We start from the raw sequence: 22,346 nt of genomic DNA, 5'->3' as shown, positions 1-22,346 counted from the left end.
CAATAATGATTGAAAGACATTGCCAATTTTCCACAAAAGCTGATCAAGTAAAGCTCCAATTTTTTTTAAATAGATCTCAATGCGAGTACCATTATATTTGACCATTTATGATTCATAGTCTATCCACCTGAGGCATCACCTGACTACACATTCAAACCCCTGTCATGTGACTTTGTCCATTGATTATTCATAGTCTATCCACCTGAGGCATCACCTGACTACACATTCAAACCCCTGTCATGTGACTTTGTCCATTGATTATTCATAGTCTATCCACCTGAGGCATCACCTGACTACACATTCAAACCCCTGTCATGTGACTTTGAGGATGACATATGTTCATGGACTGATGACCAATCAGATGACTTTGATTGGAGGCGTGGTCGATCAGGTGACAGTGGTTGGGGAACAGGTCCTAGTCAAGATCATACCAGTGGAACGGGTAAATAAGTTATTTCCATGTTTTCATTCTCTCTCTCTCTCTCTTCTTTCTCATTCATTTGACATACAAATTGGCTGTTTCATGAAGTTGTTATCAACTGGGGTGTGACAGTTCAAGAGTTTTAGCTGATTTAAAATTTTTTTAATTTTTATTTTCAGTTTAATTTCAGCTTATTTTTGGCTCTCCTCTGTAAAAAAAAGTATGGGAGCTCTTTCTATTTTAAACTTTCTCAATACTCTTTGGCTTTTTCCAGATCGTTATATTTGTGACCACTCACACCTCTGTATTAAGTTAAGCATGTTTGGAGACCCTTCTTGTACGAAGAGATATATTGCTACATATATAGCTGACATAGCACCTATGAAAATATGATATCTGGTGCAGAGAGGGTGCATGCATAACTTTATGAAAAGCTTTAGGAAACACCCACCAGGGTCTCGTAGCACAAAGGTGAGGTATTAATCATACGCTTGATTTTCACGATTGATAATTCATTGTGGTACATGCAATTAATTGTAGAACAATGTTTTACGATCATTGCTAAGCTTTGTGTTTCAGGCCCCCTCGTTAGGAAAACAAAGTTTCATGGAACATCTTGTAAGTGATTCATTCTCAGACTTATTAACCAAGTTGACCTTTGACCTTATTGAATATACAGGATACTACTTGTATACCCAGTCTGGGAATCATTACTATGAAAGTGCAAGGTTGATCTCCCCCGTGCAAGATGGAAGGACCGAACCCGTCATATGCCTCCAGATGTGGTATAACCTGAATGGGGAGAATATGGGCTCACTCAAAATCAAATGGAGGGGTGAGAATGACAATTCAGATGGAGGGACATTGTGGATGAGAGAAGGGAATACAGGAGATTTCTGGCAGATTGCAAACATTGACTTTTACCCACCTAAGGATCTTTTTGAGGTACTATAATTTACATGACATTACTTTTAGCTTATTTTCAATATTTTTTTATGCTAATATTATTTACAGGGTAGGACATTTCCCTCTTGGCTCTTTTAATTTTTGTTCTTGAAACCCCTTGAATGCTACATTTATTTCTTGTTTTCTCTTGCAAATATGAAACAGCATAACCCCCCTCCCTGTTAATCTGTAGGCATCCACACCATTATGAATAAGGAGCAAATAATTTGAACTTTTACAAATTTTATGCTCCTGTTTTGATATGATTATCCTATTTTTGTGATAGAATAACAATAAACTAGAATGAAAATTGTTCAAATTCTTTCATATTTTTGAGTAACTTTTGAAGCATATTTTCAGTTGTAAATGATGTGGTGTTTCACAATTTCTCACTGTTTGCTTGGTGATTTGTCGAGTATTGATTTAAACAGAAGGAGCAATATGTGGCAATATCTTGACTGATCTGAGAATAATGTTAAAATCTCAGAGTTTATGTATGTTTTTCTCTTGTTTTGTCTTAGTTCCAAATAGAAGGGACGATTGGTGATAATATTTTCAGTGACATGGCAATCGATGATATCACAGCCTACCTTGGACCCTGCCCAGCAACAAGTAAGCCTTATCACATTTATATAAAATATGGGTAAAAAAAATTATATTATACTACTGTCCTGCATTGAAAATAATAATTTATATCCCGGACTTATCTTTCTCTGTTATGTTTGGTTATTAATGTGTGATTATTAATGTGTGGTTATTCTTTTCCTAATTTTTTTCATCTCAATAGTAATAATAATACTAGCTGGATTTAAAAAGCGCTTTTTGCCTTAGGATACAAAGCACTGCTATTATTACCCCGGCTTTAGCTCGAGCTGCCATCACCGGCGCTCAGTGCATTCAAGGAAATAATCCTGCCGGGTACCCATTCACCTCTGCTGGGTCGAGTGCAGCACAATGTGGATAAATTTGTTGCTGAAGGAAAACACGCCACGGCTAGGATTTAAACCCATGACCCTCTGTTTTAAAGGGGAGAGTCAGAACCACTAAACCAAGACGCGCCCACACATAATAAAGTTGTATCAAATTCATTATGCATTGCAATGTCAGAATCCCCATCGTTCAATCTCATTGGGAATTTAACTTTCAAAATAACATGTGTGGTTTTATACATGAAACTGTTCTAAATGACTAGTAATTATAAATAATAATAATAATGGTGGCTACTTATATAGTGCAGAGGTCCACCTTTCGGTGCTCATGGCGCTTCAAGGAAAATAAAACAAGGATAGAATTTGAATTCTCCTGAATAAACACAATATTAAACTGTAAATGAGAGATTAAATAAGTTTTCATTATGTATTTGTGATAGTTAAATACTTTTTCTTTTGTTCAATCTGAAGGGAAATGTGACTTCCGTTATGATATGTGCGGTTGGATGCAGGAGACTGTCCTAGATGATTTTGATTGGTCAAGAGGTACAGGGTTTGACTATCCTCGACCGGGAATGAATCTTCCTGATCACAGCCTTGGAACACCTAATGGTGAGCCACCGTCTCAGAAGTCTCTTATCTTGTCCTCCATTTTTTTTTTTATCTTTGCAGTTTTTATTCGTCACAAAAACAATCAAAGTATACAAAACATATGGTTGCACTTCAATCAAACAGAACATTGATACAAACTGTGTATAAGTACATACAACATATCCTAAAAAAAACTGTGTACTCAGAATAATTTACAAATAACTTGTACCCTAGTCCTGCCGACAGGACGATCCATTAAACCGAAAAAGAAAAAGAGGTACGGTAATACCTGTCGGTTCACTGTCGTCCTGGCGGCATAACCGGGGTATAGCGCAACCCCAAAAATATGACATTTTAATGTATTAACATAACCAAAAGTATGACATAAAAAACACCACTACAACACGAACAGAAGATAAAACAAACTCACAAAAAGACGATTAACACAAAATACTAATCTACAGTGGTTACAATTGATGCAATGGAAAAAAAATGTTTATGTTTTGCAATTTTACATTTTGTCCTCCATTTTGTCCTCCCTTTTTCCTCCCATTATCTGTACTCTCTTTGTCATATCAATGTATAGTGTGTAATATTAGAATTTTAGTTGTGATCTTGAACATATTCGACCATTATAAATGTATTTGTGGTATGTCATGGCTTAGTTAAAAGTCATGAACCAGTATGTTAAATGTATTACCTTCTAAATTCCAATTTTTATATTTTTAAACTGAATCTAGTTCACCCTATTGCCTGCTAGGATCAGTGAATAAACCATACTTGGTTGAAAGTAAACTTTTCTTAGGTTTGCTCGCTGGTTGCTGGATGAGAACCATATCATTGATGTGCTAATTTAATGAATATGCCTCAAAAGCATTTATAATAAAAATATGCACTGATAATCAATTGCTTTTTGAGTACGTTGCCAACCTACCTAGCAATGATCATCAAAACATTGCATTTCTACCATTCAAAGGTTACTTCATCTATGCAAACCACTCTGAGATGGTTAGTGAAGAAGATCGAGCAATCCTGTACTCCAAAGATATCCCCGCAACGTCTGAGGGTGACTGTATGACTTTCTGGTATCATCATAAAGGATTGAGCACTCTCAGGGTGTGGGAACGTGTTGGTAATACCTTGATAGGACCGTACTGGGAGACACAACCTGGTGGACTCTTCAATGATTGGATGATGGATAGGGTCACACTGAAGGCTACTTCTTCTTTCAAGGTAAGACTTTCTGGTATCACCATAAAGAATTGAGCACTCTCAGGGTCTGGGAGCGTGTTGGTAATACCTTGATAGGACCATACTGGGAGACACAACCTGGTGGACTCTTCAATGATTGGATGATGGATAGGGTCACACTGAAGGCTACTTCAACATTCAAGGTAAGACTTTCTGGTATCACCATAAAGGATTGAGTACTCTCAGGGTCTGGGAGCGTGTTGGTAATACCTTGATAGGACCGTACTGGGAGACACAACCTGGTGGACTCTTCAATGATTGGATGATGGATAGGGTCACACTGAAGGCTACTTCTTCTTTCAAGGTAAGACTTTCTGGTATCACCATAAAGGATTGAGTACTCTGAGGGTCTGGGAGCGTGTTGGTAATACCTTGATAGGACCGTACTGGGAGACACAACCTGGTGGACTCTTCAATGATTGGATGATTGATAGGGTCACACTGAAGGCTACTTCTTCTTTCAAGGTAAGACTTTCTGGTATCACCATAAAGGATTGAGAACTCTGAAGGTTTAGGAACATGATGGTAATACCTTGATAGGACCGTACTGGGAGACACAACCTGGTGGACTCTTCAATGATTGGATGATGGATAGGGTCACACTGAAGGCTACTTCAACATTCAAGGTAAGAATCAAGTAATCTTGTACCTTGACAAATAATCCTCTTCAGCAGTTCCAGGATGATCCCAGGCCGATGATGTGGAGTGCATTAGTAGAGGGTGTGTTGTTTTATGTTGACCTTTTGGTTTCAAGACACTTTTTATGCAGCATAGCACCAAACTTAATATGTCACTGGTCATGAAACATATCTCAAAATGCATAGAACTATCAGTGATGGGAGTTTGATCATTTTTATTTACTCACAAGGGGTGTTAATTGAAAACACAATCCAACTTTTACTCCTAAAACCAACACTAACATTGTACCAACGCCAACACAAAACTTGAAATCATCCAATGACACTGAAGGCTTGTTCTACTCTCTTGGTAAAAGTTGAGTAATCTTGTCCCTTGAAAAATAATGCTCTTCAGCAGCTAGATGGTCCTGGTATGATAATAATAATAATATGACTTTCATCAGTTTGAACTCAAGTGGTGAGAGAGTGACATGAAAGTCTGCTCCTTTCAGTATAAGAGATGAGCAATCTTGACATTGTAATGAATTCCGATTTTGTTTCACCCTGGTTGGTCTTGGATGATCAAATTACATATTCAAAGAGTAAATGAGAAAGAAAAAAATTAATAATACTTGATCAATGTTACTAAGTGAACAATCTTGTGTTCATGGAATTTTGTAATGCAGATGAAACTGCCAGAAGAATTACATTAGTTAATAATGATTGTTGCATTGATCAATAATAAGTGATAAAATCATCAATTGTTTGATCAATGTACCAAAGTGACAGCTGCTTGATTGACCTTTGTAATTGAAGGTGAGATTGCCAACAGTATATTTTATTTGTTAATAAAATCATAAATTTCTGATTTTCTTCTGATTTTCAGGTTGCTTTTGAGGCTGTGATTGGACCCACTTTAGATGGTGAAGATGGAGAAATTGCAATTGATGATATCAATCTAGAAATAGGGCCATGCGTGGCACAAGGTAGGTCAAAGTGGGAGCATTTAGTCAATGGTTTTCACTGACTATTGCGCCCTTATCCAATCAGATGCTAGGCTTTCAGTTGCCTATAATAATCAGTGAGTGAAGATTATTGAATATTTATTGTCATGAAATGCTTCCCAGCAAATATTTTTAACACTTTTTTAACATTCTGAAAAACACAGTCTTAACTTAGCATTTGTTGTTTTATTTGCTCCAGTTTTAGTTTCTTGGCGGCATTTTTCATTTTACAGTTTATGACTCATGTATCAGATACAAATAAACATTGGTTAGGGAGCATTTTTGGAGTTAAACACTTAACATGGGCCAGTATGCATTTGTTAACGGTGATGTTCCTAGCATTGCCAATGTAAGGAATTAATGATGTTATTTTAGGGAAACCAATACTGTTCACATTCACATTGAAAGATAGTTGAGTTTGAACATAGGCATATTATGCCCAATATGAATCTTATAGTCCAGAATCTCAAAAGTTTTCAGGCATATACTATGTATGATATTTAAAGAAACAGTAGTGAAGTAGAGTTGATACATCTAAATGTGTATAAAATTTTGAAGGATTTTTTTTATCCCATCGCAAGAACTCCCCTTTAGATATTGACTGCAATCATATACATGTATTGTGAACAAACATGCAGAGAGAAAAAATTCATGATATATAAACGAAACAAAACAAATAAATGAAACCAGTATTTTATTTTTGAATAAATAAAGTTTTATTTAGAATTAGGAAACCACTGAGGGGATGGTATGTTTAGTTTATGTGTATATTTTTTTTCTTTTCTTTTTTCCCTGAAGGTTTCTGTGACTTTGAAGATGATACGTGTCTATGGGATAATGTGTACGGTGGTGATGATTTGAATTGGTATAGAAACCAAGGAGGTACTGATACCAGTAACACAGGACCAGATGTGGACCATACCACCGGAAGATACCAAGGTATATTGATTCAATCACGTTGTTGTAATTGTATTTTCGTCTTTATTAAAGGTGAATTAGGCAATGTGGCAAATTTTAATTCCAACAATTATGTTTAATGTATATTTGATAGAAATTCCATAAAAGGGTCTCTAGATAGAAGCATTTACTTCAGGGGCTACAGGTTAACACCCAATTCTAAATACATGCATAAATTAGCATGACTAAATTATTAAAATAAAATTGGTAGATTTAACGAGATTAATTAGCTAAGAAAACGCATAAATAACATAAATTTTTACTGATATCCAAATTTTGTGTTGGCAACATGATTTGCAAGTGCTGCTGTGGTATTAAAACCTTGGCCTTATGGCGAATAAGACTTTGAACCATGCAACGCCCTCAACAAAAATTGTTTGTCATATGTCTTAATTGATATGATTTATATTGTTCTTTGTCTGTTTCATTCTTTGTGTGTATATAGGATGGTACATGCTGTTCCCTGTAGGCTTCGAGGCTGAGGGTCGTAGAGCATGGTTTGTCAGTGAACCACAACCTCCTACCCAGGGTGGCTGTTTTCAATTCTGGTATCACATGTATGGTGAACGTAAGTAAATCTGTTTTTCACTTTGTACAGTGCCGGCCGCGGGAAACGTCACAGTGCCCCCTAGGGCGAACGCGGTAGCCCGTAGCGGACATTTGAGGGGAGCGGACGAGGGAAGACGCCCGCGTCCGCTCCCCTAGGACATGAGTGCCCTAGGGGAGCGCCCGAGGATAGTGCCCGCGTCTATCCTAGGGTGTTTCCCTAGTATGTTCGGCCGGGCATTCTTGGTCGAAAGAGGAGGTCTGATTTGACACATTCGTTCAAGACTGCATGTGATTTTTATCTCATATCAAGCATAAGTTTTCGATAATTTATCGTGGATAAAATCTGTTATGAAAATTACAAAGTTTTGGGTTCCTTTCCTATACATGTATATGAATATTCTCCCGTGGTGTCCGTTATTTCATTCACTGACATGGTTAGTCGTGATCGTAAATGAGTTTCTGACAAAGGAGCAGGTATTTGTCGATGTTGACCCTACATTCCAGAGGTCGTCCTAGAACCATCTACTCTATTCTTTCCCTACATGGTCATCCTTTTTTATTTACCCTGACATGCCTTTCAGGCGCGGATCTACGAGATGCAGATAAAAGGGAGAAGAAGAAAGCAAAAATGAAAGAAAAGGCGAAAATGAAGGGATGGATTGAAGACGAGAAGGAAAAAGAAAAAGTGAGAGAAGGGGAAAGTGCAGAAAGAGAAAATAGGGGGGGGGGGCGAAGAGGAGAAAGAGGGAGAGGGGGTAAAGAAAAGAAATAAGGAAAAGGTGAAATGGAGAAGAAAACAGAGGGGATAAAAAAGGGAAGGTGAGGCAGAAAGAAAAGAGGGAAAAGGAGAAAAGGAAAATAGATTGAAAATCGAAGGGAAGAAGAAGAGACAAAGGAAGAAAAGGAAGGACAGAATGAGAAAGAGAGAATGATAAGGAGGGGGAAATTAAATAAAATGAAGAAGGGAGACATAATAAAATGGAGTAAAAAAGCGAAAAGGGGAAGAGAAGAAAGGGCGCAGGAAAAGGTAAGAAGTACAGGGGACAATAGAAGTGGGACTTAAGAAAAAGTAGAGAAAAAGAGAGAAAGTGGGAAGAAAAATTTGGGAATTTGTCCAGATTTTCATGTCAGAAAATACGTTAGTAACTCGCATCTGCCCATTTTTACGCTGATGACAAGTATTGAACATTCTTGCGCTCAATCTTGTAATTATTTTCTCTCACCATGCTCACAATTTCCTGCTCTCGTTGCATCAATTAAAAACTTGTCCCGAATTTACATCCGCTCCTTCAAGAAAGAAGAAAGACAAATGAAAGAAAAGGCAAATAGGAAGGGATGGAGGGAAAATGAGAAGGAAATAGAAAAAGTGAGAGAAGCAGAAGGGAGCGAAGAAACGAAGGGGAAAGGGGAGAAAGAGAAAATAGAGGGGGCTTATTGTTTCATGGTAATATGTATACCATATAGTTCTGCAGTACTTAGTTATGAAACTTGTTTTACTCAGTAATGCTCACGCGTGATGATTAAAAGGATTTTCGACTATATAAAGGTGAACCGGGACGGGGCTTTCATTCTTTAACTTGGCTTGACTGACTCCTTTGTTCCCCCAAAAGAATTGTTAGGTTTGATAGTTAGCGTTTGCGTGAGCACCCACCAAAACTCTTAACAAAAGAATAGAATGGTCTGTATAGCTGCTCCATTCTTGCTTTGTCGGAAAGTGATAATTAACTTGTTAAGTACCCATTCCACACACTACGTCATAGTAGCTTTCGAAAACATACTTTTACTAGGGTATGTGTTTAAACATTGAAGCTAAATGCGCTAGAATTTTTTGAAATAGTTACATTATGTAAATAGCTTTTGTTGCTTTGCAGCTCTGAAGCGCATTGAGCATCCAATCAAGATGGAAAGTGCGCTTTACAAATGTCATGTATTATTATTTTTAGCTGCCATATAACACTGAATTCTGTATTATACCAAGTTGTGACTTGGTTTTATCATTTCCAATTCATATAACAAAGTATATTTCTTCCTTCTTCTCATTTATTATTTCCACCACTTTCATCTCTTCCCAATTCGAATATCTACCAATGTAACTTAAAAACCGCAATAGAGTGCAGGTAATGTAATCAGATGTTTTAGCAAAAAGATAAATCTGTTCCATCTGTTACATTTAGGTAAATTTATACTTTTTATAGGGTGAGGGTTTTAGAGACCCGATTTGAACCGAAATGAACAGAACATCCTCATTTATTGTTGTTAACGCATCAACAAATTAACCCCCCCCCCCATTTCTATGAACATCCTGTCATAAATTGGGAAGCGGATGTGATCAAAGGAGATCAAAGGTGTGGGCGGGGAGCAAGACTCTACCAGACTGTTGACAATAACAAAAGAACCAAATAACAAATCGATGAGCACAACCAGTTTTGCTGGTGTTCGCTTTTTGCACGTCTACTTTGTAAGATCTTGGTTATACTAGTATTCGTTTTCACGTACCTTTCATTCCCTTTATTAGGGTTTTATCAACCATGTCAACGAATTGACGATCCCAATATTGACCGCACGTTTGTTTTAACATAATGATAATTCGCAAATGCCCTTGATATTCATAATTCTGTTTTATTTTAAGTTTGTCATTAATGTTTGTTAACATTCACTCTGTTAATAACTTGTCAATTTTGATTTACAAAAAAAAAATCAAGTCTGCTTATTAATGTCTTTTGTCTATTTTAACTATTTTTTGTTGTTGATATGCCTTTCTTTCTTCTTTCCTGATTCCACCCTGTGCACCCCGTTAAAACTCAAGGAAGAATGTTTCAAATGTTTTCTAGTTCTTACACTGTTCGTAATAAGGAGATGGGATTAGGTGTAAAGTTCACGCTGAAGGGAGAGGAATGGGTACGTATGGAGAGAGAGAAAAAAAACTTATCACAAAAGATAAAGAATTGATCTCCATGACATTAAATCACAATTGTGTCCTATATTTTTAAACAAGTTTGTATGATACATGTATGCCTCCCACGTAAGGCGTAAGGAAAAAAAGTTTACCTAATGCATCAAATTAGATTAATTGATTAGATTCATTGCGGTAAATGAAAAACAATAAATTCGATGTTCCAGCAAGGGTTACCAGATTTCACAAAATTAAATACGGGACAATCGACAAAGCACTATGTACCATCGGATCGACCGAGCCAGGCCAAAAAATCAACAAAAAGGCTACACAATGTTAGACTTGTTAACAAAATATATTAAGAAAGGGGGAGGGAGGGTGAGCGGAAGAAACAAAAGAGAAAAAAAATTGAGGAAACAAGAAATGAATTGAGAGGAAAGAAAAAAATAAGGAAAAATTAAAAGGAAAAAAGTTTGAATAAAAGGATGAAAGAAAGAATAAAAGACAGATAACAGTTTCCGTCATTACTTGAAATGAATAAAGAAAGAAAGAATTAAAATAAAGGAAGGGAAGATGAATAAATGTGTGAAAGAAAAAACATAAGGAGAGAAAAGAGAAAAGTAAGAAAAATGGAGGAAAAGAGAAAGAAAGAAAGAAAGAAAAAGAATTCCTTCATTATTTGAAAGAAACAAAGACAGAAGAAAACATGAAGGAAGGAAGAAAGGAAAGAGGGAATATTAAAGGGAAAAGAATTAAAAGGGAAAACAGAAATGAAAAAAATGAAAGAAAACAAAACAAACAACATCTAAAAAAAAAAAAATCTAGAATAGATTCTGATCACGCTAGTTTAAAAATATAATGGTCTATCACAACATAACCAAAGTATATGCACACGTAAACATAATGCAATGTACGTACCCTAGGGTACCCGAGGATAAGTGCGGGCGCGGCGAATATTATATAGCACGCAGGAAACTGCGGGCGCGGCTAAACACCCTAGGGGGCTCCCCTTGAATACCCTCGGTTAGACGCAAAAGCCCCCTAGGGTGTTTGCGTGCTCGGGCGTGACGTTTCCTGCGGCCGGCACTGTATCTCCCTGGAGGGGAGGTTGTGCATGCATTGCACCAGTAAAGCATTGGCTGTGAGGCATGGTCTGTCAGTGAGTCACAACCTCCTCCCCAGGGTGGCTGCTTTCAATTCTGCTATCACATGTATGGTGAACGTAAGTAAATCTAATTCTCATTTCAACAATCGCCCTGGAGTGGACATTGAGTGCAGGCAAGAATAAGATCTCAAGGAGTCCTTTGCAAGAAAAATTGCAATCAAACATAACTGAAACATTACTTCATTTCCAACCAATCAGAAGTGAGCATTAGTTCAATAGTCTGCGGGCACAGACCCTAGTTTTTTGCAATTTGCATAGTGCATAATGCAAAGTCTGAAATAGTTAGACTAGATTCACTATGTACTGTTGCTGGCTGTACTGTGATTGGCTTCGTTTAAAATGAAAAAAAAAGTATTGATTTTCCTTTTGAAATATTCAGATATAGGAGAGCTGAATGTATATGCTGAAGATCTGGTTAGTGAAATCAGAGGATTGGAGTGGAACATGACAGGTAACCAAGGCAACCAATGGGTCAAAGGTCAAATCAACCTGAACCAGGTTACTGCATTTAGTATTATCTTCGAGGGCGTCGTTGGGACGGGTTCTACCGGTGATATTGCTATTGATGATGCATTCTTCTTGCCTGATCAGACCTGCAATGGTGAGAGTATATGCCTCAATTGTATTTTTATCTAGTGTAAAATGCAGGTTGTTTTTATTAACTATAAAATGTTTGTGATTTACCAAGGATTATTGTATGTTCATTGGCCTAAACAGCAACAAAATAATGTGAGTTATTTGCATAAATTGACCTTCTTGAAGTCAAATATTTGCCTGAATGGAAGTAATTCTCAGATCAGATGCTGCAAAATATGTGTTATTTACATCTTCTAAATCAAATTTTGCTTAGGTCAAATATATTTTTATGGTTTTAAGATATAGACATATTCACAGGATATGTATTATTATGTTAGCAAGTGAAGTTAAAGCAATTGAATATGAAGACTTTACCCTTGACTTTGAATTTTTCATAATTGTTGTAATATGTGTTATGCCATTTACACATTCTGAGGGCTCTTTCATAATGCTGTTTGTAAAGTTAACATGACATTAGATGGCTTGTGATGTGTTTAATGCTAAATGATACATTTCTATGTAAATGATCAGCACAAAGGGACATGTTCCAGTCTCACAAAATGTCTCACACAACTTAGAAATAATATTACAAAGCACCAACCTTAGTCCTGTAACAAAAAAAACTTATCAATGTACATAGAACAAATTTGAAGATACATTGCATTGATCATTACCATCATTACCAAAAGTTTTAAATCCTGTTTCTTCCTGTAAATGAGGGCAGCTGGATTCACCTCACAATGGCCCTTACTCTCTCTCCACTTTGCCTCATTCAGGGCGTCTTCCATCCTCGACTCAACCCTCCTACCCTCCTCCCTCTTGCAACTTCCATGTCTTCTTCGGCCGTCCCCTCTTTTTCAAACAACCCACCTCAAACTTAAAAGCCCTTCTTAAAACATGCTCTTCTCAGCACGTGCCCATACCACCGTATCCCATTCACCTTTGCCAACAGGTTCACTGCTTCCAAACCCAACAACTGCATCTATTCATTACTCTTCTTCCTATCCATCAACTTCACACACTCTCTCTCTCTGTCCTCAATTTTCCATTTCAATTTAGCTCAGATACCATGTTCGTCTTCCATACAGCATCTCCATCACCTCGTACACCATTCCTTTAATCTTCATTGATGACAATGTAATACTGACAATCAGTTTTTAAGTTTTATGTTATGTTCCAATTTTCCAGACACTAGTCCTGTCAACTGTGATTTTGAAGATGATTGGTGTGACTATTCCCAAGATGACAGTGAAGATTTTGATTGGAGAAGAATACAAGGCACATCTCAACCTGATGATAAGTATCCTAAGATTGATCATACGCTGGGAGATGGTACAGGTGAGACATTCAATCCTTTTATCACTACTTTGATATGAATTTTATTCTCATACTTCAAAGAATAAATAACATCAACACAATACAAGAAATACATTTGATTATAACATAGAATACAGAAGATTGTGACAGTAAATGAAAGTGAAATATGAAGGAACCTGCATAAAAAGCAGAGCTTGTAAGGTCTGCAGGTTCCTTTAAAATGATTATGAAATTAGCAATTTAAGGAGATTGGACATATACAGAAAGTCACAGACTACATTGGAAGAGAGCCAAAGATACATGTAGGTGTAAAGAAATCAAGTTGTAAAGAATGAGTCGATGATGTCACTCACTATTTCTTTTGTTTTTTTTATTGTTTGAATTGAAAAATTGTTCAATTTTTACAGAATTGACAATAATGATGAACTTGACTGAACCATAAAATGTTAAAACAATGGTAATACCACATGTTCAGGGAGGAATAAAACTTTTAGTGATTTAAATTACATATCCACATTTTAATGACTTGCAGTGAATATACCAAATATAAAAAATAAACATCAGGTTTTCATTTTCAAACAGTGATTTTACTATTTTCATCCCATTGCCAATTTCATAGTGTTTAATGATTTACTGAAATTACAAGAATAATTTTTTTGTAAAGTTTGAAATGTTTTTGAAATGTTCACTTAGATTTTGTTGAGAGATGTGGTTACTGGACTCTAATCAAAAGATGCATTTAATACACCTGTTTCTTTCTCATATTGTTTTGTATCTTTCTCTCATAGGCTGGTACATTTACATTGATACGTCCTCCCAGTCAACTGGTGACATTGCCCGTATTCTCACCCCGCTCCAACCCGTTACATCACAACAATGCCTCATTCTATGGTACCATATGTTTGGTGCCTCACTAGAAACTTTAAATATCTATTTAAGAAGGAATGATGCAAATGATAGCTATGTTGGTGATCTAGTATGGACAACACAAGGTGATAGAGCAGATCAATGGATTGAAGCACAGATAAGTGTTGCTGAAGCTGTGCCTTACCAGGTAATTAGCCAGAGTTTTGTTAAAAGAATATTATACAATTGTTTGGTATAAAGGATAAAGTGTAATTCTAACTCCTACATTTCATAAAGCTGTTTCTAAGTTAGACAAGCAGAAATTTGACAAAATTTTAACCCCCAAAAAATATTATGTTGAGGTAACTCTCATAGGAACTCGGCAAAGCAGCTTTCTGCTGCATCAACGCCAAGCTGGTAAATATAACCAATTACATATGAAACATATTTACACCTAGGTTAATTAGTCATAGTGGCTGACCGTTCTAGACAACAGAAATTACTCTTGGACCTTTTTTGGTTAAAGTGGAGATAATGGCAGAGCTGGGATCTGAACTGAAAACCTTTCAAATCATGAGTCCAATGCTCTAACCACTAAACCACATGAACCACAAATATATAGCTCTCCTGACGTATTGAACAAATATGGACAGCCGCCGGATTAGGTGGTTGGAAACTATGGTTCCAAAAGTGACTCCGGATTGCGACTATTTTCTTAAGGGGTGCAGCCCTCAAGGATAATGGTCGCATTTGTGTCACTTAGGGGATCATAGTTTCACCAACCTCTTTAGGTAATTGAACAAACAATAAAGAATTACAATATTCGAGTGAAAACTTGTTAACGAAATTGATAAACAATTTTTTGAAGTTGGTCGAAACTGTCTTTGTGTTTCAATCAGTCACCTGTTCAGATTAACATTTTGACAGATATTGTATAAAAAGCCCTCTGTGAAGGCAGAATATTATTATCCATAGTATTTCCAAAATCCAATAGTGGCAGGTCTTATCATGCCAAACTTTGGCAAAAGGAAGCCAGTGACACAAGTCAAAATTGAGTTATTGTTGTTTCTGAAACACCCTTTGTATGCTGCATGTTCAGGCAAAATTTAGGAAAGAAATTATCGTTCTATGGAAAGATATTGAAGAAAAAATGCTGTTAAATTGCATTGACGCCTGTGTAGAATACGAACACACATTGCTCATTAACAACAAATGTTACTTATGTAACTTGCTTCCTTTTGCCAAAGTACAGCAGCATAGTATCAGTTGGCTTTGTAATTCTTTGTGATTCTGTTTGACTATAGGTTGTATTTGAAGGACGAGTTGGTAGTGCTTTTACTGGTGATATATCTTTAGATGACATCTCAATGATTCACGGGTACTGTCCAGGTATGTACAAACAAACTATCAATAAAAGGTTCTAGTTTTCACAAACAGTGTTAGCATAATAACAATTCAATTCTATTCTTTATTTCATTTCCATTAAAACAAAATACAAAGTTATATAAATTACATATAGATACAAATGAAGGATTTACAATTTAATGAAAAGCAGTATTAAACAAAGAATAAGGAAGTGGAATGATGGGAGACCACTAATATTTATTTTTCTACAGTGCCATGAGTCTCTAATAATTGTTTGATAAGGACACTTTGTAAATTTTGTTAATCATTATCATAATTTACCCCATGTCTTGATAGTTCTAGCAAAATATGAACAACCTACCCAGTGTAGTATCCCCATCAGGCGTGTATTGGAATTAGACAGATAATTACTCTATGCTGTCTAGCTGGGATGGCAACTCAAATCGCTTGTACCTCGAGGAAATGGCACTATTGAAATATTAACAACTATTATTATTATTTATTTACTAGTTTTGATTTTTTTTCTCCAGGAACACCAGGTTGTGATTTTGAGGATCCATTCCTATGTGGTTATTTACAAGATAGTAGTGATGATGACATCGATTGGATCTACTGGCAAGGATCAACACCTACACCTAACACTGGACCATCATTTGATGTAACTTATGGAACACAAGCTGGTAAATCATTTATATTCTTCAAATTGGCAACAGCTGTTTTTCCCCTGGAACCTATAGAGCCCTATTCCAGATTTGAATTAAATTAAATTCATTGCACTTATTCCATTCTTCATATGTCATACAAAACAGAGTACATTGGAAATTTAAAAAATCAAAGAAAAAAGTTTTTATCATAATCTGAAGAAAAATGTTTCCTTACTGTATGTTTGTTGTGATAATTCCTAATCTATCAATGGTGAGGCAAACTATTCAAGTTATTATTTCCAGGCAGATTTAAATGATTTGAGTATCAAGTGGGCTGTGAACTGAACAAGTAATTACTGTTGTTCCCTCTTTTTAGTTTTTATTTTTATTTTCTTCTTCTTTTCTTTTCTTTTCTTTGTTGTGCCTTTATCATCTTTTTAAGACTGATACCGGCGCATTACACATGTTCACGTTATTATTGATAAAATCTTAATTTAAAGTTGAGATAAAATGTTATGTGTTTCATCCACAGGGCATTATCTGTACATTGGATCGGAGGGAACCGCATCCAATAGAGCTAGATTAATATCACCACACATCTCCATTAATAACCCAGATGAGGTCCATTGCTGGAGATATAACTATCATATGTATGGAGATGATGTCTATGTTTTAGAATTAGGGGTGAGCATGAAACTTGATTCAATTTGTGACCTGCAAACTCAAAACTAACAAATCACCCAAAAAGATTTTTTAAAGAAATTAATAGAGCGTGAAAAAGAACATCCCAAGCTTTAAAATGATAAATAACTTGTCAAATGTTATCAACTAAGCCATACAAGTAATTTATTCAGTGAGAGCTTCCAAGAGTAATGAGAAAACAATGATGGAAGTTTGAGGTTCACTCAAGCATAAAATGTGGGACTGACAAGAAGTCTGGTGTAAAAAAAAAATTAATTTTTATTTTTATTTTAATATTTCGAAATTAGACAGTATGAAGTATAAGAATAATATTTATGAATTTTACTTTGTGGATACCAAATAATATGGCTATATACAGACATATAATGACAAAGTTTTTTTTCTTCTCTGGAATAAAAAAAAAAAAAAAATTATTGTTATCATATTTCATTTCCTTATAATATCATATTATATCTTATAGCGTTCTTTCTACGTAATGTACACTGCACTTTTCTGTCCCTCCTCTCTTCTCCACCTCACCTCCCCCCTCTCTCCCTAATGTTATAAAACAAAATATTTCTCACACGATCAATCAGTTACTTTTTTTGTAAAGTACACATAAATTGTTTGTATTTATTTTTAAACAAAAGTTCTATATATCATTGCGACCCAATATTTTTTTGTTGTAATTTTGTAATGAAACTAAGTTAGGGGCTTGCCTTTTGTACAAGCTTTGCCTTTTTTCGGCAAGACCCTCCATTTTACTTTTAAATACAAATGTCATCTTAGGTAACTTTATTTATTGAATTGTGTTCCTTAAATCTAAGATTATGTTATATATATTTTATTATGTCTTGCAGTATTTTCGACCTTGTTATGTTATATTATAATTATGTACAATTGTGAAACGGAAATCAATAAATCAAATCAATAAAATCAAATCTTTTTTGTACATCTTCGATGTGTATTGCTGTAGGCCCTCTATGGTAATAACAGGTACGAATTCCTCACAAATCATCTATATGATCAAGGGAACAAATGGCACGAGGGCGCTGTTCAAATCAGTCTACCAGAATATGATCTGGTGTTTGATGGATTACTCGGCAGTGGTCTCCAGAGAGATATAGCGATTGATGAGATAACAATGACAAGAACAAGTTGTGGTACGTTTCCTTTTTGTTTCTTTTGCAGTCTGGGGAAATCATTTCAGGGGCCAGTATCACAAAAATAGCAATCGATTGCACATATTCATTTTAACAATACATTGCATGTATGTGTCAATGCAAGGGAGTCCATGATTAATTGATAAGCTTTATGTTGGAGGGACTAGCTGAACCTTCTGAATGAAACAACTTTCTTGATTGTGAAATTGAATTCTATTCTAGGATCGATATTAAATTATGATTGCTATGTGGAGTGGATAATGCTCATATATTGTATGTTGGGGTAACATTCTCCAACCTCTTGCATATATATATGTAGATAATATATATAACGATATTACATTCCGTGTGTTGGACACAGATGAGATAAAAGAGACAAAGAGGTAATGCGTTATAGTTCCAACAAAGTTTATATATCTATATATATATATATATATATATACATATTCCACAAATTTGTTTGTACATTATGGCCGAAAGCTTGTGTTGATCCTTTTATTAAATTCAAATATCTGTTATGGCCTCTTGTCCATCCCTTAATCAAAAAAGTTTATTGGATCTTACTCCCACTTGAACAAGCTTTCCTTTGTGTTTGGGATTTTTATGTTGCTCATGAATTATGTGAAAAACAGGTTTGTTTGAACAAAATAGTGCAGTTTATGGAATAGACTGTTGTGAAGATGATTTATACATTATTCATCATACCATGAAAATATATGATCTTAATAGTTGTGCCTATTTAGAAAAAGGCATGATTAACATTTGTACCTCTTAACTTAATTAGTGGGTAAGTTTACAAAATTCTGTTCAACTTCCCTTGGCAGTACGTCTTGCTATAAATGTGCAATGTGAAGTTTGTTTCTTTAACAGTTACTTTTCCTGCATTCACCTTTCCTATGCCATGTTGAATTTTAGTGATGACTTAATATTTGTAGAAACCTGCCTGAAAGATGTAGCTCTGACTCTTTTCACGGTGCCTTGCCAACATTATGATATTTATTTTTTTATTATATTTCAGAGGATTGTGATTTTGAGTCTGATTTCTGTGGGTGGGTTAATGCTGCCAACGGTAGAGATCAACTTGACTGGCAAAGACAATCAGGAAGTACTACTACACCACAAACTGGTCCTCTAAATGATCACACAACACTCTCAGATACAGGTTGGTATGGTTAAGGCACTATAAGATAAAAATAACAGACAGAGAGAGAGAGAGGGAGGGGTGATAGAAGGAAAATGCTAATGCTGCTGACGGTAGAGATCAACTTGACTGACAAAGACAATCTGGTAGTACTGTACTACACCACAAACTGGTCCTCTAAATGATCACACAACACTCTCAGATACAGGTTGGTATGGTTAAGGCACTATAAGATAAAAATAACAGACAGAGAGAGAGACAGAGAGAGAGAGAGAGAGAGAGGGAGGGGTGATAGAAGGAAAATGCTAATGCTGCTGACGGTAGAGATCAACTTGACTGACAAAGACAATCTGGTAGTACTGTACTACACCACAAGCTGGTCCTCTAAATGATCACACAAGACTATCAGATACAGGAAAGAAAAGGGGGAGAAACAGGTGGAGTACAAATAGAGAGAAAATGGGATAAATTCTAGAAATTGTACAATTCAACCTGAGATGACAAAAAAGCAATCTTGTAGTTCAACTAAACCACCACAGAGTGGTCAAACAACACTATCAAATGTAGGTACAGTGTAAGTACGGTTAAGAAAAAAGAGTTACTTAGGGAAGGGAGGAGGGCCGTAAAAATTTGTGGACTACCATGTTATCAGATAGTAGTGGTTTATTTTTTTGTTTTTCTAAGACCAGGTCTTGAACATTTCCATTAAGAGGAAATGATCAATGGTAAATAGAAAAGAGAAGGACAAGATCAAAAGAGTGGATTGCATGTAATTATCATTATATTATAAACTCACATATTGATATCATTCAAGAAAAGAATTCAATCGCGGTAGCAAATCGCTTTGGCATTGGATATTGGTTAAACATTTCTATTTCTCATTCACTATTAGTGGTTTATTTCTATACTCTGACAGGCTTCTATATCTACATTGATGGTAGTTTTCCCAGTCGGCCAGGAGACATTGCTAAGATCAGTTCAACTGTATCCCTCGTTACCAGAACTCATACCTGCTTCTCGTTTTGGTATATGATGCATGGTCAAGATATTGGTGAACTGAGACTGCTGAAGTGAGTCTTAACCCGTTTAATTCTGTAATTCCCATAGACTTTGTACAGGTATTACCCGGTTCCAGTTCGCAACGGATTAATTGGTCTTTCATAAAAGTGGCAAATTGATCACAAGTTAATTTAAGGTGTTAAAACATAAGTGTTCCAATCAATTTCAAAGTTCTTGCTGGGTTTTCATCTCGTAACATAAATTATTATAAACTCTTTTTGCCATCAATGCGTATACGTTTCTTGCAACCAACCCTATGAAGTTTTGGGTAGGCTCATCCAGCTAGGTTGGACTTTTACATGATGTAATTTCAGGGCTCATATTATTGGTGAAAAGATTGTCTAATCTGCCTTGTTTTGCCCATGGATCATGTAATAATGTTTAAAAATTAAATAATGATTTATTCAGTTACACATTGATTAATTGATATTTCGCATATCTTTTTTTTCAGTTGGTTAAAAACATTTTGTGATGAATTAAAATTTAACCAAATGATCGATTTGCGTTTCGTAGAGTACTTGAATCAATAACTCAGCAACAAAAGTATGAATCGTTTCTCTCTGTAGAAATTGTACTAAGCATCATTTCCTGGCTAATCCTTTAATTTCAGCCTAAACAAAACATTTTGGAATGCAGAAGAGCTGCTGCAATACACTCAGTGTAATTCCTGTTGAGAAAGTTTGTATACACTTTGCAAAGCTGCATCAGAGCACCAAAATGGGTATTCTGCCCTCCAATGACAAGAGGAAGCAACTCTTAGTGAGGAATAAGTGTCTAAGTAGATGGAGAAAATATGTCTTTGTTTTATATAGAAATGTGTAGAGTTACTTGCTTTTGAAATGTGTTTATTTTAGAAGCTGGTGAAGATGCAACTCCAATTCCATCAGCATTCTGTAAAGCATTCTCAGAAAATATCCCAAATTGAGAAAAGAGTCAATTTTGAAGAAAAAAAAACAGACTTGCTTTATTCATGGGACAGTGATAATAGTATGTATATGTGTGGAAGAAAAGTGTTTTACACTGTGTAATATTTGTGGATAAATATGTCATTTCTTTTTTTCTTATACAGAACTGAGGCTGGTTTAGAAGAGACGGTATGGAGTCTCAAGGGAGAACAAAATAATGATAATACAGTCTGGAAGCAAGGCAAGATACAATACAGTGATGCTCAAGATAAAGTCAAGGTACTTGGAAATATTTCTCTGTTGCATACAGGAATGGTGTACCAGGACTATTTTTTTGGTCCAAAACCACTGTTAATATAGAATGTGGTAATCAATTCTTAATTTTGTAATAAATAGATCAATCTTTATATAGTGTTTGGTCGTAATACCATACCGCACCTAAACTATCCGGCAATATTCTTTAGATATTTAGAATGTCCTCTTCTGTATCTTTTATATAATGAAATATTTTATGATGTGATGATTATCTATAATTTGACAAACTTTAACAATTTGCATAGTAATGATAACATTTTGCATGTATTCATGTATTCAATTATCACCTTTGTAGTAAAGCAGCAAAACAGTTCATATTACTAAATAGGTTCATTATTGCGGAATGAAATAATCGCTAGAGGGTATTCATTTGTCTTGCAATCTACTATGGTCAACAAGGAAATTTGTGATCACTCTCGCAAAAAGTGTTCACTAGCTTTCTAGGAAATTCGTGATCACTCTCGTAAAAAGTGTTCACTAGCTTACAAGTTTACGAGCTTTCGAGTGCCGCTGCAACTCTTTATCAAGTGACGAAAATTTTCTGATACGGTAGTCAATTTATACAGTTCATATTGTTCTCAAGAAAGATAACTTGTGGTATAAATATTCGAATCAGGACACAAAAATTTGAAAAAAAATTTGAAGTAAGCACAAAGGAATTCTCTCCCACTGAATATACGAAATATATTACCCAGCTTGTAATGAGAAATTCAAAGTACAATTAAAACCCCACCTCTTTGCGTACTAAGTTAGGTTCAATCTAATATTCTTTGATGTTTAAAATGCAATTTAATGTTGAATTTTCAAATCTACAATTCTAACCACATTTCCCGCTTTCCTCATGCATAGAGACCTCTAGGTGTTATGCATCTATTAAGAACTGTACTATTATTATCTTCATAAGATTGTCATTATTATCTATTCAGATTTGATTAAATATGGACAGAGCTAATGAACACAAACTTATACTTGTGCCTTCATTCAAAGTATTCACACTAATCCTATTATCTTA

General features: G+C 35.5%; 1 protein-coding gene across 1 annotated transcript in view; it reads left to right on the top strand.

Moving 5' to 3' along the window:
• The first annotated feature begins 274 nt into the window (after positions 1-274).
• LOC129263594 (MAM and LDL-receptor class A domain-containing protein 1-like) overlaps positions 275-22,346 on the top strand; it is a 65,555-nt gene continuing 43,483 nt past the window's right edge. The window contains exons 1-18 of the mRNA XM_064100616.1: positions 275-442; positions 1,101-1,366; positions 1,888-1,978; positions 2,767-2,907; positions 3,863-4,119; positions 5,641-5,740; positions 6,557-6,697; positions 7,161-7,283; positions 11,702-11,923; positions 13,087-13,236; positions 14,004-14,269; positions 15,366-15,450; positions 15,957-16,106; positions 16,603-16,754; positions 17,728-17,914; positions 18,933-19,076; positions 19,972-20,125; positions 21,184-21,298. Of these exons, the coding sequence (XP_063956686.1) occupies positions 1,202-1,366; positions 1,888-1,978; positions 2,767-2,907; positions 3,863-4,119; positions 5,641-5,740; positions 6,557-6,697; positions 7,161-7,283; positions 11,702-11,923; positions 13,087-13,236; positions 14,004-14,269; positions 15,366-15,450; positions 15,957-16,106; positions 16,603-16,754; positions 17,728-17,914; positions 18,933-19,076; positions 19,972-20,125; positions 21,184-21,298 (2,643 nt within the window). The 5' untranslated portion in view covers positions 275-442; positions 1,101-1,201. The remainder of the gene's footprint in view (positions 443-1,100; positions 1,367-1,887; positions 1,979-2,766; positions 2,908-3,862; positions 4,120-5,640; positions 5,741-6,556; positions 6,698-7,160; positions 7,284-11,701; positions 11,924-13,086; positions 13,237-14,003; positions 14,270-15,365; positions 15,451-15,956; positions 16,107-16,602; positions 16,755-17,727; positions 17,915-18,932; positions 19,077-19,971; positions 20,126-21,183; positions 21,299-22,346) is intronic.

The sequence above is a fragment of the Lytechinus pictus genome, chromosome 6 (assembly GCF_037042905.1).
Source record: "Lytechinus pictus isolate F3 Inbred chromosome 6, Lp3.0, whole genome shotgun sequence".
NCBI lineage: Eukaryota > Metazoa > Echinodermata > Echinoidea > Temnopleuroida > Toxopneustidae > Lytechinus > Lytechinus pictus.
The sequence above is the reverse complement of the archived record's forward strand: the minus strand, read 5'-3'. Positions and strand labels throughout refer to the sequence as shown.